At 40.5% G+C, this 21,355-nt stretch overlaps 2 protein-coding genes across 4 annotated transcripts; one reads left to right on the top strand and one right to left on the bottom strand.

Annotated features, from left to right (window-relative positions):
• The first annotated feature begins 10,737 nt into the window (after positions 1 to 10,737).
• On the top strand, positions 10,738 to 16,530 carry pter (phosphotriesterase related). 3 transcript variants are annotated; one of them, XM_087831649.1, is made up of 5 exons: positions 10,738 to 10,771; positions 12,486 to 12,951; positions 13,285 to 13,550; positions 14,649 to 14,789; positions 15,105 to 16,530. In XM_087831649.1, exons 2-5 carry the CDS (start codon positions 12,520 to 12,522, stop codon positions 15,313 to 15,315), a joined length of 1,050 nt encoding a protein of 349 aa, XP_087687775.1. In that variant the 5' UTR covers positions 10,738 to 10,771; positions 12,486 to 12,519; the 3' UTR covers positions 15,316 to 16,530. The 3 variants fall into 3 exon arrangements, with proteins under 3 accessions (XP_087687775.1, XP_006792185.2, XP_006792186.2); XM_006792122.3 differs by lacking the exon at positions 10,738 to 10,771 and adding an exon at positions 10,807 to 11,054; XM_006792123.3 differs by lacking the exon at positions 10,738 to 10,771 and adding an exon at positions 10,807 to 11,266.
• c1ql3b (complement C1q like 3b) lies at positions 14,362 to 18,442 on the bottom strand. The gene is made up of 2 exons (XM_006792124.3): positions 17,436 to 18,442; positions 14,362 to 17,175 (listed from the first exon to the last, which is right to left on the bottom strand). The coding sequence occupies exons 1-2, from the start codon at positions 18,054 to 18,056 to the stop codon at positions 16,996 to 16,998; spliced, it is 801 nt and encodes a 266-aa protein (XP_006792187.1). The 5' UTR covers positions 18,057 to 18,442; the 3' UTR covers positions 14,362 to 16,995.
• Positions 18,443 to 21,355: the final 2,913 nt, after the last annotated feature.

Raw genomic sequence — 21,355 nt, 5'->3', positions numbered from 1 at the left:
ATTTACTTATGATGAGAGCATGGGCTTGACTTTGGTAATGTTGCAGTTTTGCTACAGTTGATACACTATAGCAAAACTGTAAAAAAAAAAAGTGCAATTTTTAAATCTGCACTGATGTGAGATCTGGATCCGTAGCTATGCTCTGTAATCCTGACTCATTTTGTCAAATGTATGATGTTTAAGGTGCAACTTGTCATACCTCAGTATTTTCCTCCTGTTACCTTTCCTTAATGAAACAGTCTCCTTTCTACTGAGAACATTTCTGTAGTAAATAGTCCAAATCAGTTAAATTCAATTTTATTTATACAGCTCCAAATCACAACAACAATCACCTCGAGGTGCTTTATATTGTAAGGCAACCCTACAATAATACATACAGAGAAAACCCCACAATCATATGAGCTCCTATTAGCAAGGTGACAGTGGGAAGGAAAAACTCCCTTTTAACAGGAAGAAACCTCCAGCAGAACCAGGCTCAGGGAGGGGCGGGGCCATCTGCTGCGACTGGTTGGGGTGAGAGGAGGTAGACAGGACAAAAGACATGCTGTGGGAGAGAGACTGAGCTTAATAACAAGTATGATTCATTAGAGGGAGGTCTATTAACACATAGTCAGTGAGACAAGTGACTGAAGAAGGAACACTCAATACATCATGGGAATCCCCGGGCAGCCTACACCTACTGTAGCATAACTAAGGGAGGATTCAGGGTCACCTGATCCAGCCCTAACTATATGCTTTAGGAAAATGGAAAGTTATAAGCTACTTAAAAGTAGAGATAGTGTCTGTTTCCTGATTCCAAACTAGAATTAGGCCCCTCCACAACAGAGGGGCCTGAAAACTAAAGGCTCTCCCTCCCATTCTGCTTTTAAATACTCTAGGAACAACAAGTAAGCCTGCAGTATGAGAGTGAAGTGCTCTAATGGACCCTTCAGTTGATCCAACTGAAGGGTCCATTAGAGCACTTCACTCAGGGCCTCAGATACATCTCTGAGGTTCTGATTTTTTTTTTCCCTATTTCTTAAGCACGTGACTTTCAAATAATGCTCAACCACTGCAGTGTTTTTTTTGTTGTTGTTTGTTTTGGCCTGCCACTTCTTTGTCCTCCACTTGTTCAGTGGACATACAATATACAACCATAACTTTCACTATGGTTGCATATGTGGTTTCTAAGTCATACGTAAATGCAAATGCGTTTTGATGTATATAAAAATACAGTGTTTATACACATCACATCTATTTAAACAAGCTGCACCACCTGTATTTATTCCCTTTTCTAAGTGATTAAATATATCAGTTTGCCGACAGCACAAACAGACCGAACTGCATTGTACAGTAGGGATGTACTAGTAATGAAAATATCAGTAAAACATCAGATTTTATGCCCCTTAAACCACAATATCAAACCAATAAATCACCAGAAAGCCCAAGTATCCTCTGGGCTGAGAATTTGACTTTTCTGTTCCAGTTCAAGTCAATAGTGCTCATAAACATCGAACCCAAGTGAATTTTATTTCTTGTACATTTCTCAAGATCGTCATTTCAAAATGGGGGGAAAAGTTTTGTCAAAAGGTCAAAAGGAGTGGAACAAGGAGTATACTTTTACACATGGTTGGATTATAAACTGGGCAATTCAGCTTTATTCCACATAAAGGACAAGCTGATCCCAACCTATTTTGACAGCACTTTTAACCAACTGAAGAAAAAACTGGCACCGATTTTTTTTCTCCAAATTTCTACCTCATTGATCAGCTAATCATTTTAGGTTTGGAGTGCTGGCTGCTTTCTGGTTGCCTGGATAAATGAAGACACTGACACTACAGTGAAGATCTACGAGCCTGTAACAACATATTACCTCCTCCTTAAAGCCTGATCTCGCAACAATAATACACCAATCAGATTGACTAACTGCCTCCTGATTGTGTTCAGCCAGAAGGCAGAGGAGAATTCTTCTGATAAGGAAAACAAATGAAACCGACCATGACCAGTTGTTTTCCTACTGATCAAGAATCTTGTGGCTTGCATGACAAAGTCAGAGTGTTGTGCTCCTACGCTTTTATGTGTATAATCACTTTATAGTCGCTGTCGGGCGACCTCTCGTCGAACCCGTTCACAGTTTAGTGAAGTGAAGAGAAGATAAGAGATGAGAATATTACACGCTGTGACCAACTAAGATTGCTGTTCTGACTTTTGACCAGGCGGCTTTTTCAGGCCAGCATGTTTGATTTGATGCTTGATTGCTATCAGATTAACAGAAAAAAAGCAAAAAAAAAGAAACAACGCCGCTGAGAAAACACAGACGATGAAGCCAAGACTTGAAAATCAAGCAAATGATAACAGTGTTTACAGAAATTCAACTAAGAGTTGTCAATAATTCTTAATAATTGTGAACCCTAACTCTGTGAGGCTAATAACTGAGCTGTTCTTAAAGAAAATCCAATAAATCTGCTCAGCATGACCCAAAGCCTGTGAGAGTCAGAGCACAGCATGCTGTAGGTGGGGAACAAAAAAAGTCTGTTAATGGTCTTGTGTTTGTTTTTTACTATTATTTATTTACAACATTTAAGGTTTTTAATATATTCAAAATGACCAACGGACTTTATATGCCTTAAATTAAAACTGAATGAAAATATAGAATAAAGGATTATTGTTTATTGTCAGTAAGGTGTTTGTTTGCCACTTAAGGCAGTTAGTCTATTATTACCTCTTTTTATGAATGTAATAAAGAGGTCTTGTGTTATCATGCTTCTGATTTGTGCTCCAAGTAAGTTCATGCTGGCACATTTGAATTCTTATTTTTGGAACATTTGTCATCTTTCAGTGAGAAATAATAAAGTATAATATAGATGGATAAGCTGAAACTTTTTAAAATAAAATCACACATATTTGCAGCAGCAAATGCAAAAATAAGCTGAGACAGATTACTCAAAACCAAACCATTCAGAGAAGAAGTTCCCTTGCTAACGCAGAAACAGTGGCTTTGATTTCAGTGAACCTCTTCTTATTGTTTGAAATATTGTCAGAAATTCCAGTTATGGTGACAGATCACTTCAAATCTCCTGATTATTTGCAGGCAGAGACTCCAAATCTGAGGCAGAGCCACTCATTAGTGAACTCAATAAAGCCTGGAGCTTTGGTAAGTCCACTTCTTATCCAGATAGGAGACAAAAAGGTAAGACAGACAGTTACCGAACTCATTTACACATCATAGGTTTGGATTCTCACTGGATTTTCTTTGTGTGGAAGGTTTTCTTTGCGTATAAGAAACATTAGAGCTTAATATTAGAGTAAGAATGAATCCAGTCAGAGTGTGTGAAAACGTGCCTTGTATTACATTGTGCAGATTGCAGTAATTAGTACCATTGTCAAACAAGCTGTACCAAAATGCAGACACAGATGAACCCTGATCAGTAATCAAAACAAGCATGTTTAGCACATTTTGCACCAGAGTTAAGTCAAAGATCATCTTGTGTTGATCAGGTGTTGATCAGGTGGAGGAAAACATCTTTTACCTCTACATGGCAGCCCAGGCTCATAGATGTGGAGATCATGGTGAAGTTAACGCTCTCGACCTGACCGAGTGCAGAAATGTGGTTGGCCTGGATTAGGAATGGAGTCACTGGGCCCAGCTGGAATGGAAATTCAGTCAAATGTTTTTTTATTTATAAATATTTATTTCACCCTACAAAAAGAACACAATACTTTAGCAGTCTTCTGACCTTGTATGAACCCATGGCTTTAATCTGTGTCACAATGGTGAGGCTAACTTTATCACACAGGACTTCAAATAACCTGGGCACAGAATAAAAAAAGAAAAAGTCTATCATGTAATCTATCTATCAATCACTGTTGGTTAAAAGAAGGAAATCTGAAGTCTGTCCAGTCATGGATAAATTAACTCTTACCAGATAATCTTGCAGAAGGCGTGTGCTGCAACGGCAGGTCTTCCTGTTGTGATGATCAGAGATGGGCAGTAACGTGTTACTGTAATCCGATTACTTTTTTCAAATAACGAGTAAAGTAAGGGATTACTATTGCAAAAACGGTAATTAGATTACCGTTACTTTCCCGTAGGAATGCTGCGTTACTGCGTTACTAAAACCGTGATGACAACAGCTGTGTGCAGATCAACAATGGATCATATATCGAGTGCGGGAGAGAGTATGAGCGTGCAGCGTTTAAAGCGTGGAAGTACTGACCTTATTTTGAGTTTGATTCCATAAAAAGTGACAAAAACATTAGCATCCGTTGTGCGTGGGAAGAAAACTTCTTTTTACAGCGAAAAAACCCCCCTAAACTTCCCAGCAAGCACCGAGTGCGCGATGAGGTAATGGGAAATTCACAGAGAAACTCGCGGATTCTTCCACTGACCGCTGCGGCACACCTGCACCAGGGTAAACCTCCGCCTACCCTACTCCTGCTTTACAGGTGAAAATAGAGCAAAAGAACCGCTAGTCTTTGATTTTATTTATTTTCTGCTGTGTTTTACTTGCATCTATTTGAAAGACTGAGTGTAAACACCAAAAAATATTTTATTTTATGTGCTAGAATGTGCAGAAAATAGGTTTAAATTATTTAACAAATTTCTTCCAGTCAGCAAATGTTGCATATAATTAAATTTTTGCTTGATGCATAAAGTTAAAAGATTAAAACTGATAAAACAGGTTTTAAAAAAGGAGACTTTTCCATTTGATTACATTTTGTATGATGGATTATGTAGAAAAAGTAGAATTGGGCTGAAAGATCTATCACTTTATTACCTATTCAGGTTGTAAATCATGTTTTTAAAAAGTAACTAAGTAACTAAGTAATTAATTACTTTTGAAAATAAGTAATCAGTAAAGTAACAGGATTACTTTTTTGGGGAAGTAATCAGTAATTAGTTACTGATTACTTTTTTCAAGTAACTTGACCAACACTGGTGATGATGCACATTCCCATAAACAGAGCACAAACCACAACCAAAGCTTTCGGAGCCATGATGAAGTTTTTTTCTTGCTCCAGAAGCTGAACTGGGAGGATGTTTACCCAGTTGGTTTTTATATTGGAGATCACATGATAAGAAGCAACTTGAAGACCATCAACTTGTCATGTGGACCTGTGGTAAAAGCATGATGCTTTATGCAAAATTCATGGCCTCTTTCATACAAATCGATTGGGATTTATAGTAAGAAAGTACATTTTCATGGAGTTTAGAAACCTGTAATCAGTGTCCCATCGCACAGTGCAAGAAGAAACAGAATGTTTCTTCTTCACTCACCTTTTTCTTCACTAACTCTGTGTGTTTATGTGTTTATACACCACTGTGTATTTAATCATTAGTCATTATTAATCTCAGGCTCTCTTCTACACTGTGTTTTGCCTTGTCTCCCTCCCATCACCCCCAACTGGTCGCAGCAGATAGCCACCCATCCCTGAGCCTGGATCTGTCGGAGGATTCTTCCTGTTGTAAGGGAGTCTCTCCTTCACACCGTCACCAAAGGTCTTCTTCATAAAGGGTCACATGATTGTTGGCGTTTACTCTGTTTTCTCTGTATTGTTGTAGGGTCTTTACCTTACAATACAAACTGCCTTGAGGGAACTGTTGTTGTGATTTGGTGCTATGTAAATAGAATTGAACTGAGTTGAAAATGAACTGAGCTCATCTCTTCATGGAACTTTGCAACAATCAAAAGGCTGTTTCCTCTTCCTGTTCTGTTTGCAGCAAATATTAGGTTTTTTTATGTGTATATTCATTACTTTAAAACCACTTCATGTTTTAAATAATGCATTCACACTCTAAGGTGTAGTTTTACTCTGCAGAGCTTAGTTTCAAGTTTAAATCTCTTTATCCCTAAAAGAAAACAAAACCCCTAAAATCAGTAAAAGCAGCATTATGTTGAATCTCCAGTCTGGACTCATATTTAATTGGATTCCGAGAGAAACTTCTTGTTTTTTGAAACATGGACTCTCTCTGACCGTCTGTGTGGGCACACAGCCGCTTTTTTTTTTTTTTTTTTTTAAACAGTCTGTCGTGTTTATCAGATTCGGGAAATTTAACATAACTCGGTACTATATTTCACTTCAGTTATCTCTTTTTTTTTTCTTTTTTTGGGCCCTCTGGCTGAAAAAGACCTCAGACTGAGCTTTAACATCTCCTGTTTCAAGTGTTCCTGCACACAAAAGCAGATCATTTCAAAAAAAAAAAAAAAAGAGTTGACTTTCTTTGGCAAACAAAGAACCAAGAGCATGCACACAACCCTGAGGCATGCACATCTACCATAATACACTTAAATATAAAGTACACTGCGAGCCATGCTTTAACAAGCCAACATCAGACTGACCTCACTGATGCGTTTGATGATGTAATGGATAAAAAGCCCTGCAGCTAGAGATCAAGATCTTGTGGAAAGCCTTCACAAATGAGTGGTGACTGTTACAGTGACTTATTAATGTGTAAGCTGTAGCTGATACTCAACTGATATCCAGTGTTTCAGATGCTGTATGGTGAATCTTTAAAGATGTACTTTCTCTTCTACTTTAGTTGGATTTATGTATTTCCTGCCATTAATTTTTTTTTTCAAACCAGGCATGAAGAAAGGCATAATGAGGATGTGTCTTTTAAATGATAGAACAATCTTAATGAATAAAACCTGAATGGAAGGTCAGTGTTCAGTCACATTTTCTTGTCTGTGGACCATCAAGAAACCTCTGCCTCTGCCTGAATTTTGTAGCTACTTGAGAGTGAGTTTTGCGGTACATCATAGTTCATTGTCCTCATAATGCATTGTCTCACTTTTATTTCTTGACACTAATTTATTGATTCACAGAGCCTGAAGCACTGGTCAGCCTAACCAGCCTGAAAATGTGACACAGACCAGAAACAACAATCAGGCCGCCACAGCTTTTATTGTCATTCACATCAGAGTTATTGACTGAAAGAACCACAGTCCCCCCCTCAGGCAAAAGTACAGCTATGTGTATATTCACTTACATCAGTGGACAACAGTGGGTATTTAAAACGATTAAAGCATTTTATCTTTTGCCTTTCACATAAAACTACAATTGATGTTCCCTTAATTTGCCTCCAGAGGGCGCCAGAGCACAACATTTGTCCGATTTTCTGCTCCGCATACTGCCTGAAGTCCAGTCTTAGAGAGTTTTTAGCAGTCACAGCAATGATTTTAGGTTATGCGCAATCATATCTTGAATTTATATCTAAATTACAGTGAAAAAAAGGAGAAATGAAAATAAGATTAAGAATACGTTTCCATACACTATTCATTGGCGCGAACGCAGCGGTAAGTTTGGGCTTTCAGTGATTTTTTTAAAAAACCTTTTCCAGGATGGAAATATTGTACAGCATGCATCTTTAATGACTTAAAAACAAAAACAAAGAAGAACTGGGGGCACAAATTTGAATTTATTTTGGATTTTCTTTTATCCACACCGGGTAAAACTCACATTATTATTGTGTGATGTTGAAGGATCAACAGTCTTTCAACTCAACAAGATCCATTAACTTTTCATTAGTGATCATGATCAACTACAACTGGTTCTTTCTCTTTGCCACAATAAAAAGAATTGGTTATTGGTATTTCCAAACAACTGCAGATTCCAGGATCATTAGTTCAAACAGTTTTACATAAGTAGAAGTGATTTGGATGTGTCATCACTTTGCCATGGTCTGGAAGAAGATCCAAACTATCACCCTCAGATGAGTGGAAATTTGTTAGGATGTTCAGGAATAACAAAAGAACCGCCAAGACTCAAGCCTGCCATGAACTGGAAACTGCTGGAACACCAGTGTCACTGTCCACAGTGCGGAGAGATTTCATCATGGACTGAGAGGGTGCTGACCAAAAAAATAAAGCACTGCATGAAAATTGACACCTTCAAGTTCGACTGATATTTACAGCTGTCCACGTGGTAAAGCCAAATGCCTTCTGGTGAAAAGTTTTCTGGCCAGCCAAGACAAAGATTGAGCTATTTGGTTACAATGACAAGAAGTATTTTTGGAAGAGTAAAGGTGACGCTTTCAAACCCAAGAACACTGTACCAGCTGTCCAGCATGGTGGTGACAACATCTTCCCCAAAATGGACGGAATAATGAAATTCTTCAACTTCACATCAAATCAACAGCTAGATGGAGGTAACTTGGACACAACTGGGTGCTCCAAAAGGACAATGATGCCAAATGCATCAAAACTGGTTTTGTAATGGATAAAGCAGCCAAACATAAAACTGATGGAATTGCTTTTCCAAAACCCAGAGTGCAATCCTATTGAAAATGTGTAGGTTATCCTTAAAATCTGCCTCAAACTGATTTAAATTAACTCTACCAATTCTGCCAAGAAGAGTTGTCAAATATTGAGCCAAAGTTATGCCTGAAGCGCCTTTTCAAGTTGTAACTTGCTAAGGGACATTTGACCAAATATTAGTGGAGGTGTGTGTATAGTCTGGACCCTGTGTGGATTAAAGAAAATCCAAAACAAATTCAAACCAATTCATGTGATTAAAGATGTATGCTGTACAATCATTCCAAACCGGAAAAAGAACAGCCTGCACTCTACTTTTCAAATCTGATGGTTCTGATCAGGACTGAACAACTGCCCAAGAAGAACATTATCTCCATAAAATCAAACTATATATCTATTTTAAATGCTTGTTAAAGGCTGAGCTGGGCCTCGGGAAGTACAAGTCCACATGAGAGATGGTTTTACTCATGCCAGAGAATCTCCCTCTGGTTATGACCCTCAGAAATATGTCATCCATGCAGATGAATGGGAGATGACATCTTCTCTTGTAATGAGGAACCCTGCAGTGGTATGGTATGGGCTCATGAGTAACAGCACTGGAAAAATTCTTATATTTTGACTCACTACCTTTGTTCTGTATTACTGCTACTTTGCCTGATTATTTTATGTGCTTATGTAGTTGCTGTCACGGTGGCTGGCAGCATTGATTTTGCTTCTCAGCTTACTATAAGTAATATTGGTTGATTTTCTTTAAATATATATAAGTGCTTTTTTTGTGTAAGGTTCATTTTTGTATATTTCTGCGATTTGTCGTGTATTTTGGTCTCATTTTGAGTGCCTGTTTTGGGGAGTAAAACTGAGTCAAAATGTTTCTCCTTTATTTTTTGTTAAGAGTTTTTATTTCATTAAATGCTAATGAATAGACAACACAGTAAACTAAGGAAGATAGAGACATAAAACGTGATAGAAATAGATAAAAATACGTGGGGTTTCCACAATTTTTAGTCCAAAGGACACAACTTCAACTTCAAGTGGAACAAGGATCTAGAGGTGATGAAATAAAACCTAAACAATCCTGTTTGAACCACAGTTGGGAACAGTTGGGTTAGAGCAAGACAAAAAAATAAACATCCATCCATCCATCCATCCTTTTCTGCTTATCCTTGTCAGGCTCGCGGCAGAGAGCCTATTCCAGCTGTCTTAGGGCGAGAGGCAGGATACACCCCGGACAGGTTGCCAGTCTGCCGTGGGGCTTAAAAAATAAATAAATGAAAAAATAAACACAAAAATCCCACCACGGCCATATGGCCATTTATTCACTCTGAACATGAAAACTGAACCCAGTCCCATATGTTATCATTCTGATCTATGGAGTCATCTTGTTGACAAATGGATGCCACGGGCCCCTGCATCATGTGATTTAGCCAAACCATTTGCAGGGACGGCCAGAGCTATGGTGAGTGCTCACAGGGCAGTTCCCTGCACCAGCAGACCAAATGCTGCTGTGGAGACCATCTGCTGAGTGAAGAGCAAACAGAAAGAGTCACAGTCTGTCTCCCGAAGCCTGCATCATCTTCATATGTCCTCCCATTTGATGTGGTTACGTGAATAAATCTGTTAAATTGCTCATGCTTTCAAAATAAACTGGTGTTAACATTTCATTAATCGCCATCTATAAGAGGTTTATTAAGTGTTTTAATAACAGTTAGTACACTTTTGATTAGTCCTTTTAAGGTCAAGCTCACAATCAGCTGGGATGAGCTTTAGTTACCCCAGTGGTTCCCAAACTTTTTTTGCTGGGCCCCCCTTTGTTTTACAAGAAAAATGTAGTAACCCCCACCCCCCCGCACAAACACACCCTCCAACCCCCCCCCCCCCCCCCCCCCATATTTTGTTTTCAAATTCCATTGAAATTGGTGCCACGTTGTTGTTTACATGAGATGAATTGCAGAATGGCAGATAGAGACAAAATACTGTTAATCTGACTCCCTGCAGTTTTTACACGCTTACATATACACACCAATGACTGTATAAAGCATACATATAAATCTTTTATACAGTCATTGATACACACGCATTTACTGTCCCTCTATTTAGAAAGGCAGAGGCGTCACGGTGTAATTATTTTACGTGTAGTTGTTTTTTTCCTGTGTAATAATATTCAACATTGCTATCAATAATTTTTTTTAAAAAATGCCTCTGTCCAAAATGGGTTTAAAAACATAAACAACTGTGGGATGCTGTTTGTCCATGATTTGAACCAGGGGAACAAATTACAGCAGGATCAGTCTGCTATTATTTGTATCCTTTGTGAACTCAGAGTTAACCTTACCTGATCAGATAAAAGTTGGATGGATGTAAAAAATAAAATAAAATAAAATAAAAATAGAAGATAGCTGCTTCAATACAAAAAAAAAAAGACAATAAATTAATAAATAATTCAGATTCATTTATTTCTTTATTTTGTCTCTCCCAGCCAAAAACTGGCCACACCCCTCTCTCAGCCTGGTTCTACCGGAGGCTTCCTGCTGTTAAAAGTGAGTTTACCCTTCCCACCGTCGCCAAGTGCTTGCTCCAGGGTGTTGCTTGATTGTTGGGGGTGTTCTCTGTATTATTGAAGGATCTACCTTACAAAATAAAGCGCACCGAGGTTACCGCTGTTGTGATTTGGCGCTATATTTCAACAAACTTTGTTGCTCTCCCTGTTATATGCTACAAGAAGCGTATTCTCGCGATGTCTCGCGATGATCACCGAAGGCGTTCAGCTAACCTGTCAAAGCAGCTATCTGTACTCGGCTGAAGGAGGAGGTGGGCTGAAAGGTCAGCAGACTGTTTGTCTTACAGTTTATATACAGTTCATTCTAAAGCTCGGTGAAAGTTTAAATCCCCTAAATATACTGCTGCAGGTCTGACTCCGCTGCACATTATTTAAAGAGAAGCAGTTTTACTTTGTTCCAGTAGAGCAACAACTTAACGCGTACAGTGCTGGTCTGAAGGGTTTTTTTTTCATCGAGCATACAGCAAAGATTTGAGTAAGTAAATGCAACTTTTCAAAGTGTGGCTCGGGGTTTGTACTTGGCAGTCCAAAGGTCCCGCTCTGGTATGCACTGTAAAGTCAGCAGAGTGAGCGAATGCGTTGTCTTTTTGTCAACACACACGCACTCACACAAGTGCCTGATGTGTAACAGTGCAACAGTGCTGCACGGCACGGCCGAAACTTTACACGGGGACTATAAAACAAAGGATGGATGTTGTTATTTGGCTTCACTGATCGGTAACCAGGCTCAGCGGTCACGTGACGGCGACTGTCAAGCCAGCTCAGGTCTTCCGCGCGTGCACATTCAGAGGGTGGAGTTGCTAACAGATGACAGTGGCAAACATTGACAGGTCTACAGGGGCCCATTTGTTACTCAGTGCTGGTTTAAGTCATGTTTTATGTAAAGGGTCGTGGGTAATCCTCTTATATACAGTCTATGAGTAATCCTAAATAAATATGAGGAATTGAGTCAATAACAGAAGCTTAAAGAAGCAGACCTGCTGCAGCCAAAGGCGGGAATGAAAGATGCCTGCTGTTTGTGTTCACAAGCTGAGCAACGTCAGTGACCTTTAGAAATTTATAAGTTTGTTTACTTACAAAGAAATGAACAGTCTCTAATTTTAATGGTAGCTTAATTTTGATAGAGCGAGACAGAATGTCAACCAAAGATCTAGAAAAAATCACATCACATTAAAAATTATAAATTAATTTGGATGTCATATCTTGGACGAAAACCTCCTTTTCCCAGCAAGAACACTGAAGATGAGTCGTCCAGCATAAAAATGACCCAAAACATACCACCAAGCACATTGAGGTCATTGAGGGGAAACTCCCATTTCTTTGGAAGTGAGCAAACTTTCAAATTCAGCTGGGGATCAGATAATTGTTTCCCCCTGTGTAAATCATGGCTACATCTGCGAGGCATTTCTACCTGGCAGACATGTACAGCATCATCATATTGAGGTAAAAACTAGTTTGAGATTATTTTAAATCGGTTGGTATTTTATGTTGAAAATAAGCCTCGTGGGTGCAGACATGAAACTGTAGGTAATGTCATTTTTAAAAAGGAGCAGCTCTGCTTTACAGTCATGGGATGACCAAATTCCTCAATTACCTCAATGATCTTTCTATAAAAACTGAAATATTTGTCTGAGAGATGTAAAAAAAAATAGATGTAAAAAATAAATAAAAAATGATACTGTATGTCTTTTCAGGTTGTGGGAAATCTTGAACACTCCTCATAGCATCATGTCTGAGTTGAGCGGGAGGGTCCAGACCGTGCTGGGTTTAGTAGATCCAGACCAGCTTGGCCGTACTATGACCCACGAGCACCTGACCATGAGCTTCGAGTGCTGCTTCTCGCCCCCTCCCCCAGGTGACGAGGCAGTGGCGGAGAACCCATTTCAGATGCAGCACATGTTCTGGCTCAGGCAAAACCCGTACAGCTCCCCCGAGAACCTGCTCCTGAAGCAGGAGACCGCCGCTGTGCGGGACGAGCTGCTGTCCTACAGGAGCGCCGGCGGGGGAACGATAGTGGAGAACACCACCACTGGAATCGAACGGGACCTTCCCACCCTCCGACAGCTGGCCAAGGACACCGGGGTCCACATCATTGCAGGTGCAGGGTACTACGTGGACTGCACCCACTCTGAGGCCACCAAAGGAATGAGTGTGGAGAAGGTGTGTCCCAGTTTGTGGTGGGGTTTGGAGCTCACACACCTTTGTTAGAAAGTTTTAAGCATGCTAACTCAAATAGTGTGGCCTGTTTCAGTATGTGAGGATTTTTTTTTCACGCCTTTCGATTGATTTGAATGGATTTCTGACAACGTTGTCTAGTCATTTGGTAGCTACACCTGAGAATGACCCTGAGAATACCATACTCAGCAATATTTAGACACACTACAACTATGCTTTCATCATCTCCGTCAATCTTTAGTAAAGGGAAAGAGGAAAATTAGAAAACGTATTCTCAATAAATGAACACACGCCAGCTCCTCATTTCCTGACCTTCAGCTTACAGACATCATCATCAGTGAGGTCCTTCACGGCGCTGACGGCACAGACATCCGTTGCGGTGTGATCGGTGAGATCGGCACCAGCTGGCCCATCACGGAGAGCGAGACAAAGGTGCTGCGAGCCTCGGCGCACGCTCAGGCTCAGCTGGGCTGTCCTGTTATCATCCATCCTGGCAGGGATCACGCCGCTCCAGCTGAGATCGTTCGGATACTCCAGGAAGCCGGTGGTGACATCAGCAAAACTGTTATGTCTCACCTAGACAGGTGAGATGTCACTAAAATAAAGTCATTAAGATACAGCGAAAATTAGGGTGCCCTTTTCCTGTTAAACACACAATTTCCTGTCACACTCTGACATTTAATTTGAAACTTTTTTTTATTTCAGTATCTTTATACATTTTAGTGATTTAGCAGATGGAAGGGGAAAAAGCCTGGACCTTGGTGTCCTTGGTCAGGCTCGTGAGACTGTGTTACCAGTGACTGCTTGAAATGATGCTGTTTGCTCCATATTTCCTACTTTTTAGCTGCTGAAGGCTTTCTGGTTCTCAGACTTGAGTTACAGCTGGCCAAAAAGTCCTGAGACACCCCTCATTTCTTTTTCTTTGGCTGCTATTTCAGTAACTTTATACCTTTTATATGTATACCTGACCATATTTAGAGGAATGCTTTTTTAACTACTTAACACGGGCCCATCTAATTCAGGGGATGAAACAGTGTTGTATGTGTATAACATGCAACTTAGCAAAGATCCAGTTTTAAATTGTATCTTTAGGACTTGTTGCGAGCAGCCAAAAACACATAATTTTTTTAGTTGAACCTATGAAAATGTCAAAGATAAAACAGTTTGATAGGCACAATGTATTATTTTTACACAAACAAGGTTGCTCTTAGCCTAAAACTGATAGCTTTTTGAATATCTCAGCATGATGTGCAGTGAATCTTAAAAAATCTTGAGGAAACTGAAGAAGTGGAAGTGCTATGTACAGCAGATGAACAATATGTGAAAGTCATGAACTTAAGACATAAGAAAAAATCCAACAAAAGTCTGACACAGTACGTCAGAGATGCATTCTGTTCACTGAAGCCTCATCAGAAATGGTTTCAGTGGAGGGGAGGATGTCAAGAAGCCTTTTCATTAGGGAAGGGAAATGAGGAGAAAGTGATTGAGGTATGCCAAATTACAGAAGAATAGGAATGAATATCAGTGGTAACAGGTTTCATGGAGTGATAATTCAAATTTCAAAAAGCGCCGTCTTTTTTCTGATCCGCCATGAATCATTATCTGGAAAGCATCTTTGCAACAGCTTCGTTTTTCCAAACAAAGCATCATAACTATCAGCTTTATTTTGGCCTTTTTTAAAGGACGATATTGGATGAAGGCGAGCTGCTGGAGTTTGCTAAGTTGGGGAGTTACCTGGAGTATGATCTGTTTGGAACTGAGATGCTGAACTATCCATACAACCTGGACGTGGACATGCCCAGCGACAGCCAGAGAGTGAAAGCGTGAGTAAGGATTTCTTCTGTGTGTGTGTGTTGTTCACTATTTTGAAACCTCCAGGAATCAGTGTCCAGTCCAGTAATAGAAATCCTTGTGTTTGGAGCTTAACTCCACCTTAAATCTTTTACTTTCACCATAAAGAAGAGCTCATCGTGTAGTTGTTTTTTAAAGTAACGCTATATAGAAACACAAATTTCCCATAACGTTAATAGAGCTGAATAAGTTATGCTCATGTGTATATATATATTGTTCCTATATATGAATGAAGGCTAAAAGACCGAGGCCCCTCATTTTTCACCCCACTGTTTTCTCGTGTTCAGCCTGGCGTTTCTGGTGAAGGAGGGCTATGAGGACAAGATCGTGATCGCTCATGACATCCACACCAAGAACCGCCTGACCAAGTACGGCGGCCACGGCTACTCTCACATCCTGAAGAACATCGTGCCAAAGATGCTGACGAGGGGCATATCGCAGCACCAGGTGGACAAGATCCTTATCGACAATCCTAAATGCTGGTTGACCTTCAAATAATTAAAAAAATAGAGGCACGAGGAGGGCGAATTCACCCGGCTATTATTCGTCTTCTGATGACGACTCGTAATGAATACTGATCACGATCCGGAGTCATGCATTAATGTGTTCTTGGGCTCATACAGCAACGAGCTTGCCACCGTTGTATGTAAATTTTTCTTTAATTTCACCGTTTTCAGCAAAACAAAACGTCCATTATATTTTAAAGGAAAATAATTACAGGCTTTTGGATTTTTATAGAGGCTCTTTTAGTGCAAAACATGTTCTCTTTGTTTAAATATTTGTGATTATACATGATTCACTTTGTAAGCAAATTAATAAAGGAGGCCTTGCAGGGTCACGGTGCCTGTTAATGCACGAGAAAATCTTTTGCTCGTCAGTAGAAGTGTGATTGCAATCCAAGATAAATATTTCCAGGTGCTCACAAACATGGTGCTAATTGATTTTTTTTCTATTTTTTTTATTGTTATTTGTAATTTCAATATCATAGCTGCTCTCTTTGTATTCGTAGGCGACACTTATGCAAACACGTTATATGGAAGGGAAATAATGAGCGCATTACTAATCAGTATGCTGCTCTGCTCTTGACACAATGTGGCTGTGTTAGATGAGTTGTCCTGTTGCCCCTCGGTGGGTGTCTGCGTGTCTATGGGAGGCTGACTGGCTGGCAGGCCCGGATGAAGGACATGTTCTCCTCTCATCTGGGAACAGGTGGCCTCGCAGGGTGACTTCGCCACATGATCAATGGCGCGATCGCCACAGCTGACTGTGCGGCGTGAACAACTATCTAACTTTGATTAATCTTCTGAGGAGGATTACAAAGTGAGCGCGAGGATTTAATACCGCACTACATTTTACATCTGAATTGACAGTCGACTCTGGAGGAGTTTAATAATCAGCAAGCAGATTGATGAGCGTTATATAACATTTCTGTCAGCGGTGGCTGTCCAGTTTTGTGACTAACCACCAGACCACCATGTTGTCTCAACCAGATGCCATGTTGACACACGCAAGAAAAACGAGTTACACTGATGAATTCGTGCATCAGTACGAATGGCCCTTTACAGTTTTTTCTTTTCAAGTTTCTTAATGTTGCACAGTGTTAAAATGTCATTTTGATTAAACATGCATAACTACAGTTTTTCAACATTTTCATCCAAATTTCACCCACTGTGACTCTTTTTTTGCCTTTAAATAAAGCACACAAATGGTTTAACAGCACTGTAAGCAGTCATGTGAATATATATATATCATATTTGCACCTATAGGTGAGTCATCACATTATAAACTTTCCATCTACAGGGATATGTGTAACCACACGAGCTACCGTCTGCAAACTTAATTCATAAAGCACGACATTTCATTCAGGGAGCACGAGCGACACTAATCAATGTGACAAGGGTACAAGTGGGTGCTGTACAAATTAAAACTGTTATTTTGGTTTTGTAATTACACTGTCAGCTCGTCGCTATTGCCCAGCACAGTTTTCTGTTTTTGCATGACCTCCTCCACATCACTGCTGATTCTGTTCGAGTTATAGAAACGGTGAGCTCTGCCTCTAATAATCCAGCTGACATTGAACTGAGCACGAGCGGTGAAGCAAGCTATATGCAGAGAAGCTCTTTTATCCTCCCAGTCTCTCTCTCTCTTTCTCGTCTCTTCAGCAGATCTGTCCGTGTTTCAATCAGCATACAACATGAAGCCGGAGAAGGTGCTGTACTTGTTATTGTTGCCCCCGTGCGCCTTTCCGCCGTCCAGCTTAATATAAATCTCGTCCCCGGGCTCCAGGTGAAGAACCACACTGTTGCTGGCGTAGTCGTAGTTCTGGTCGGCGTCTTGGGCGATGGCGCTGGCTCTCACCTGAAAGGCAAATGTGACAGTTTGTGAAACGGCTTCGTTTCGAAATCAGAACCGCGGACAGCTCCACGTCTTATCTTGATTTGAAGCTTTAAAAATCCCTCACGTAACTTTGTTTGTTTCACAATACCCAGGAAGTGTCGCTCTATGTGCGACTTGTGCGTAAAAATCTCAAAAAGTCTACATTTTTTGCAAGCAAACTAATATCAAAATAATCAAGTTTTTTTTTAAATTTTTTATAAAGCAATCGTGAGTTGTCCTACCTGGTTGTTTTTACAGAGGTCAGCCCACATGCTTGTTCCATCCCCGCCTCTCATCAGCACATGGTAAACAAAGAAGTAAATCCCCGGTATCGAACAGGTGAATTTCCCGCTAGAGGGATCATAGTGGTTTCCAAGGTTTGTAACAACATCGTCAAATTTCAGTATTTCATATCCCTCGTGCTGCTTCTTCAGTCCTGCGTAAAAGGCTATCTTGGGGACGGTGTTGTAAGTGGCTGCACTGATGGCACCGTTTGGCCCGTTCGCTCCCGGTGCCCCCGGTGGACCCGGAGGGCCAGGTGGCCCCCTCTCCCCGGGCGGACCGGCGGGTCCAGGTGGCCCGGGTTCGCCCATCGGACCCCTGGGACCCATCCTCCCGACGCGTCCCGGCTCTCCTTGAGGACCCTGAATGAACGTGGGAAGCGACTGAACCAGGCGGTTGTCTTTGATCGGGTTGGTTGCCTTGGCTGTAGCCGTAGCTGCGGTCCCGTGGGAGTCGCACACCATTTGACAGGATCCGAGCATCTCATAGCGGGCTGGAGTTCCGGCGGAGTTCACCACCACCGGAATCAGAACCACCAACCCCAGCACCAGCGCGACGCCACAAACACCAGATGCGATCATCTGCGCTCTTCGGATTCGCTGTGATCTCCCGGGTGGATGGTCTTCCAGCCTGCCTGCGGAGGATAGGTTTGCTGAGGGAAGAATTTGACCTGCTCCTGCACAGCCCTGCAACTTATGGAGATAAAATAGTCCTTTAAATATTTGTGCGCGAAAGTAACCATCCACAACTTTTTTAATGCCTCTCTTTAAGCGTCGAACTGGTTCATCTCCACTTTCTCAACGCGTGAAAGAGCATCAGTCGTTTGGAATCGCTTGGAGGAAGATGCCAGTCTGCGTTATGCGGTGCAAAGTTTCTGCCTTCCACGGTGCCAAAGGAGAGAGTGGACAAGAAATTAACCGTTACTCAATTCTGGGTTTGAAGAGTGGGAGGAGGGATGGATGGAAGTGATGGATGGGATACAATCGGTGCGTTTCTTCAGTCAAAAGACAGAAGGTGAACGACAGACAAACACTGATGCAACTCTGAAGCACTGAAACGTGACTATTTTATTTTATAGAGTCGATTTTGAAATAAGGGAGCAACTTTAAAAAATACAAACATTTAATGCAGAGGGCTTTGCATTACTTTCATTGATTATTGTAGCGTTACATCCCACAACATTTTATCAGCGCCTATTGGAACAGCTCTAAAGGTCCTCAGCATAATTAGGACCATTTAAGACAAAAAAGCTATACCCCTTTGACACCTGGTCACACCTCAGCGGCTCCCTGTGTCCAATTTATCATTTGGAAAAAATCCATACAGCCACTGATAGAAAGAGGAGAGTCACTAGGAGCTGGCAGTGAAGGATGACTTTGCACAGATATAGTCATGAAATGAATGCTGAGGCAATTCGATGGGAAATAGGCTGAAGTTACTTATTAATTGCCAGTGGGAATTTACCATTTGCATCCATTAGTTTAACAAAAATGTTGTAATATTGTCCTATTAACCCGATTCAAATGGCCCCAGCCATTTCTCAGTGCCCCATGCAGATAAAAGTTAAGCACTTCTAAGGCTTCTGTGAGATTTGAGTGATGAAGGGCTAATTCCTGGTGAGGAGAGCAGATGATGATGTGCTCATGAATGCAGAGGATGTCACTTTGTCGATGGCACCTCGCTGCCAGGTGGGAAAGATGGATCACAGAGAAAGAAAAAACACGGATGGTCCGGCTTGTTTTGGAGGAGGAAAACTTTGATTACAAATTTTATGGAAGTCAAAATGCAAAGTGTGTTTGTGGGATTGTCGACTCAAAAGTTGCCATAAGAAAGCTGCTGGCAGTGCTAAAAGTATATGCTGTTTAAATGGTGTAACATTTCACAATGAAAATGGTGTTACTTTACAAACTTAGGTCATCAAACCCATCAACTAAACAGTTCAAAGGTTATATATTTATGCTATGTGTTTATATAAAACCACCTCAGATCAAGGGTTTCACAGAGTCCATCTGGCTTTTTACATATTCCCAAAGGCTAATCAATACTTTTCTTTCCACATTTATTTCATTTCAAAGCAACAACCGCAATGATAACCACAGGTGTAAATGCAATGGGTCCTTACATGTCAGTGAAAAACAGCACCTCAGATCCCTATGTGTGAAAAACTACACGTGTGAGCATTTCTGCAAGGATTTGTTTGTTTGTTTGTTTTATAACAGATTTAGAGGGAATAATGGAAATGGAAATAAAACCTGTATACATTCACAACCAAAGAAAGCCACATGTAGTGGCATTTAGGCAGGTGTCTGGCTCTGAAGGGCATTCACAGTCAGTTTGAAAAGTGAGCGAGTTAATGTCCAGAATACCGGCTGGCATGTAGCTCGGCCATGAAGGCTCTCCACCTCTGGCTGTCTCAGGCCAGTGAACAATAAAGGGAAACCAGGCTTTAGATGTGGTTTAAATGATTCATTTAAAAATGAATCAGTTTCTTAGACTGACAATGCATCAAGGCCTCCTCTCTATGAAAGAGGGAGACGAAGTCCTCTAACTGAGGAATAATCAACCAGCTATAACAATGACGCATTTTTGATATTCAAGATGAATCTCCTATCAGTATTCTGTTCTATAAATCGATTCTAGTCTATAGTTTCCTTTGCTCATATTGTCTTGAGATCACTCACAGAGCTGAACTACCTGTACACAGTGTTGATAAGGAAAAGAAATATATGAAGCTTAGATTTTGCTGGTATTCTTCATTTAAAGGCCATAAAACATGACATCAGTTTTATGTTTGTTTTTGTTACTTTGAAAAATTCATTTCAAAGTTGATGTTTTTTTTAATGGAAAACCCCACAAAGTGAATGTATACTCACTTGCCACTTTATTAGGTATAACATGTTAGTTTCGGGTTGGAACCCCACGCTGCCTTCAGAGCTGCTTTAGTTCTTCGTGGCAGAGATTCAACAAAAGGCTGGAAATATTCCTCAGAGGTTTTGGCCCATCAGAAGATGGTACACTGTGGTTGTAAATGGATGGACATGGTCAGAGACGATACAAAACGATGCTCAGTTGTTACTAAGGTACCCAAAGTGAGCCAAGAAAATATCCCCCACACAGTTACACAACCATTATCAGTTTAAATTGTTGTTCCAAGGCATGATGGAGCCACGCTTTCATGTTGTTTATGCCAAATTCTGACCTTACCAACCAAATGGTGCAGCAAAACATGAGACTCATCAAACCAGGGAATGTTTTTCCGATGTTTTGTTGTCCAATTGGTGAGCCCGTGGTAATTATAGCTTCAGTGACCCGTTATTAGCTGACAGAAGTGACACACAGTGCAATCTTTAAGGTCAAGGTCAAGGTCAAATTTATTTATATAGCACATTTCAAACAGCCGATGCTGCACAAAGTGCTTAACAATATAGAAATGGTATTAAAAAGCAACAATGTAATACAATAATAACAATAAAAAACAATAATAGGACAGTAAAAGAATTAAAACAATAACTAAACTAATTCAAATAAGACCAAAATGCTTGGGTCATAGTGTGTTAAAAGCCAGGGCATAGAAATGTCTCTTTAGTAATGATTTAAATTGCTCAAGTGTTTGTTTTGATCTAATATTTAAGGGGAGACTATTCCAAAGTCTGGGACCTGCCACAGAGAAGGATCTATCACCACGGGATTTGAGGTTAGTCCGTGGGATGGACAGCATTAATTTTGAGCTAGACCTCGTGGTTTTTCCTGGAGCATAGGCAGAGAGGAGCTCATTTCTTTAGAGATGCTGCTCTGCATACCTTCATTGTAATAAGTAGTTATTTAAGTTACTATTGCCTTCCAATCAGCTCAAACTATTCTGGCTATTCTCCTCTGACCT

The sequence above is a fragment of the Neolamprologus brichardi genome, chromosome 18 (genome assembly GCF_056152115.1).
Source record: "Neolamprologus brichardi isolate AB-2024 chromosome 18, ASM5615211v1, whole genome shotgun sequence".
NCBI lineage: Eukaryota > Metazoa > Chordata > Actinopteri > Cichliformes > Cichlidae > Neolamprologus > Neolamprologus brichardi.
This window is presented reverse-complemented; position numbering and strand designations above follow the sequence as displayed.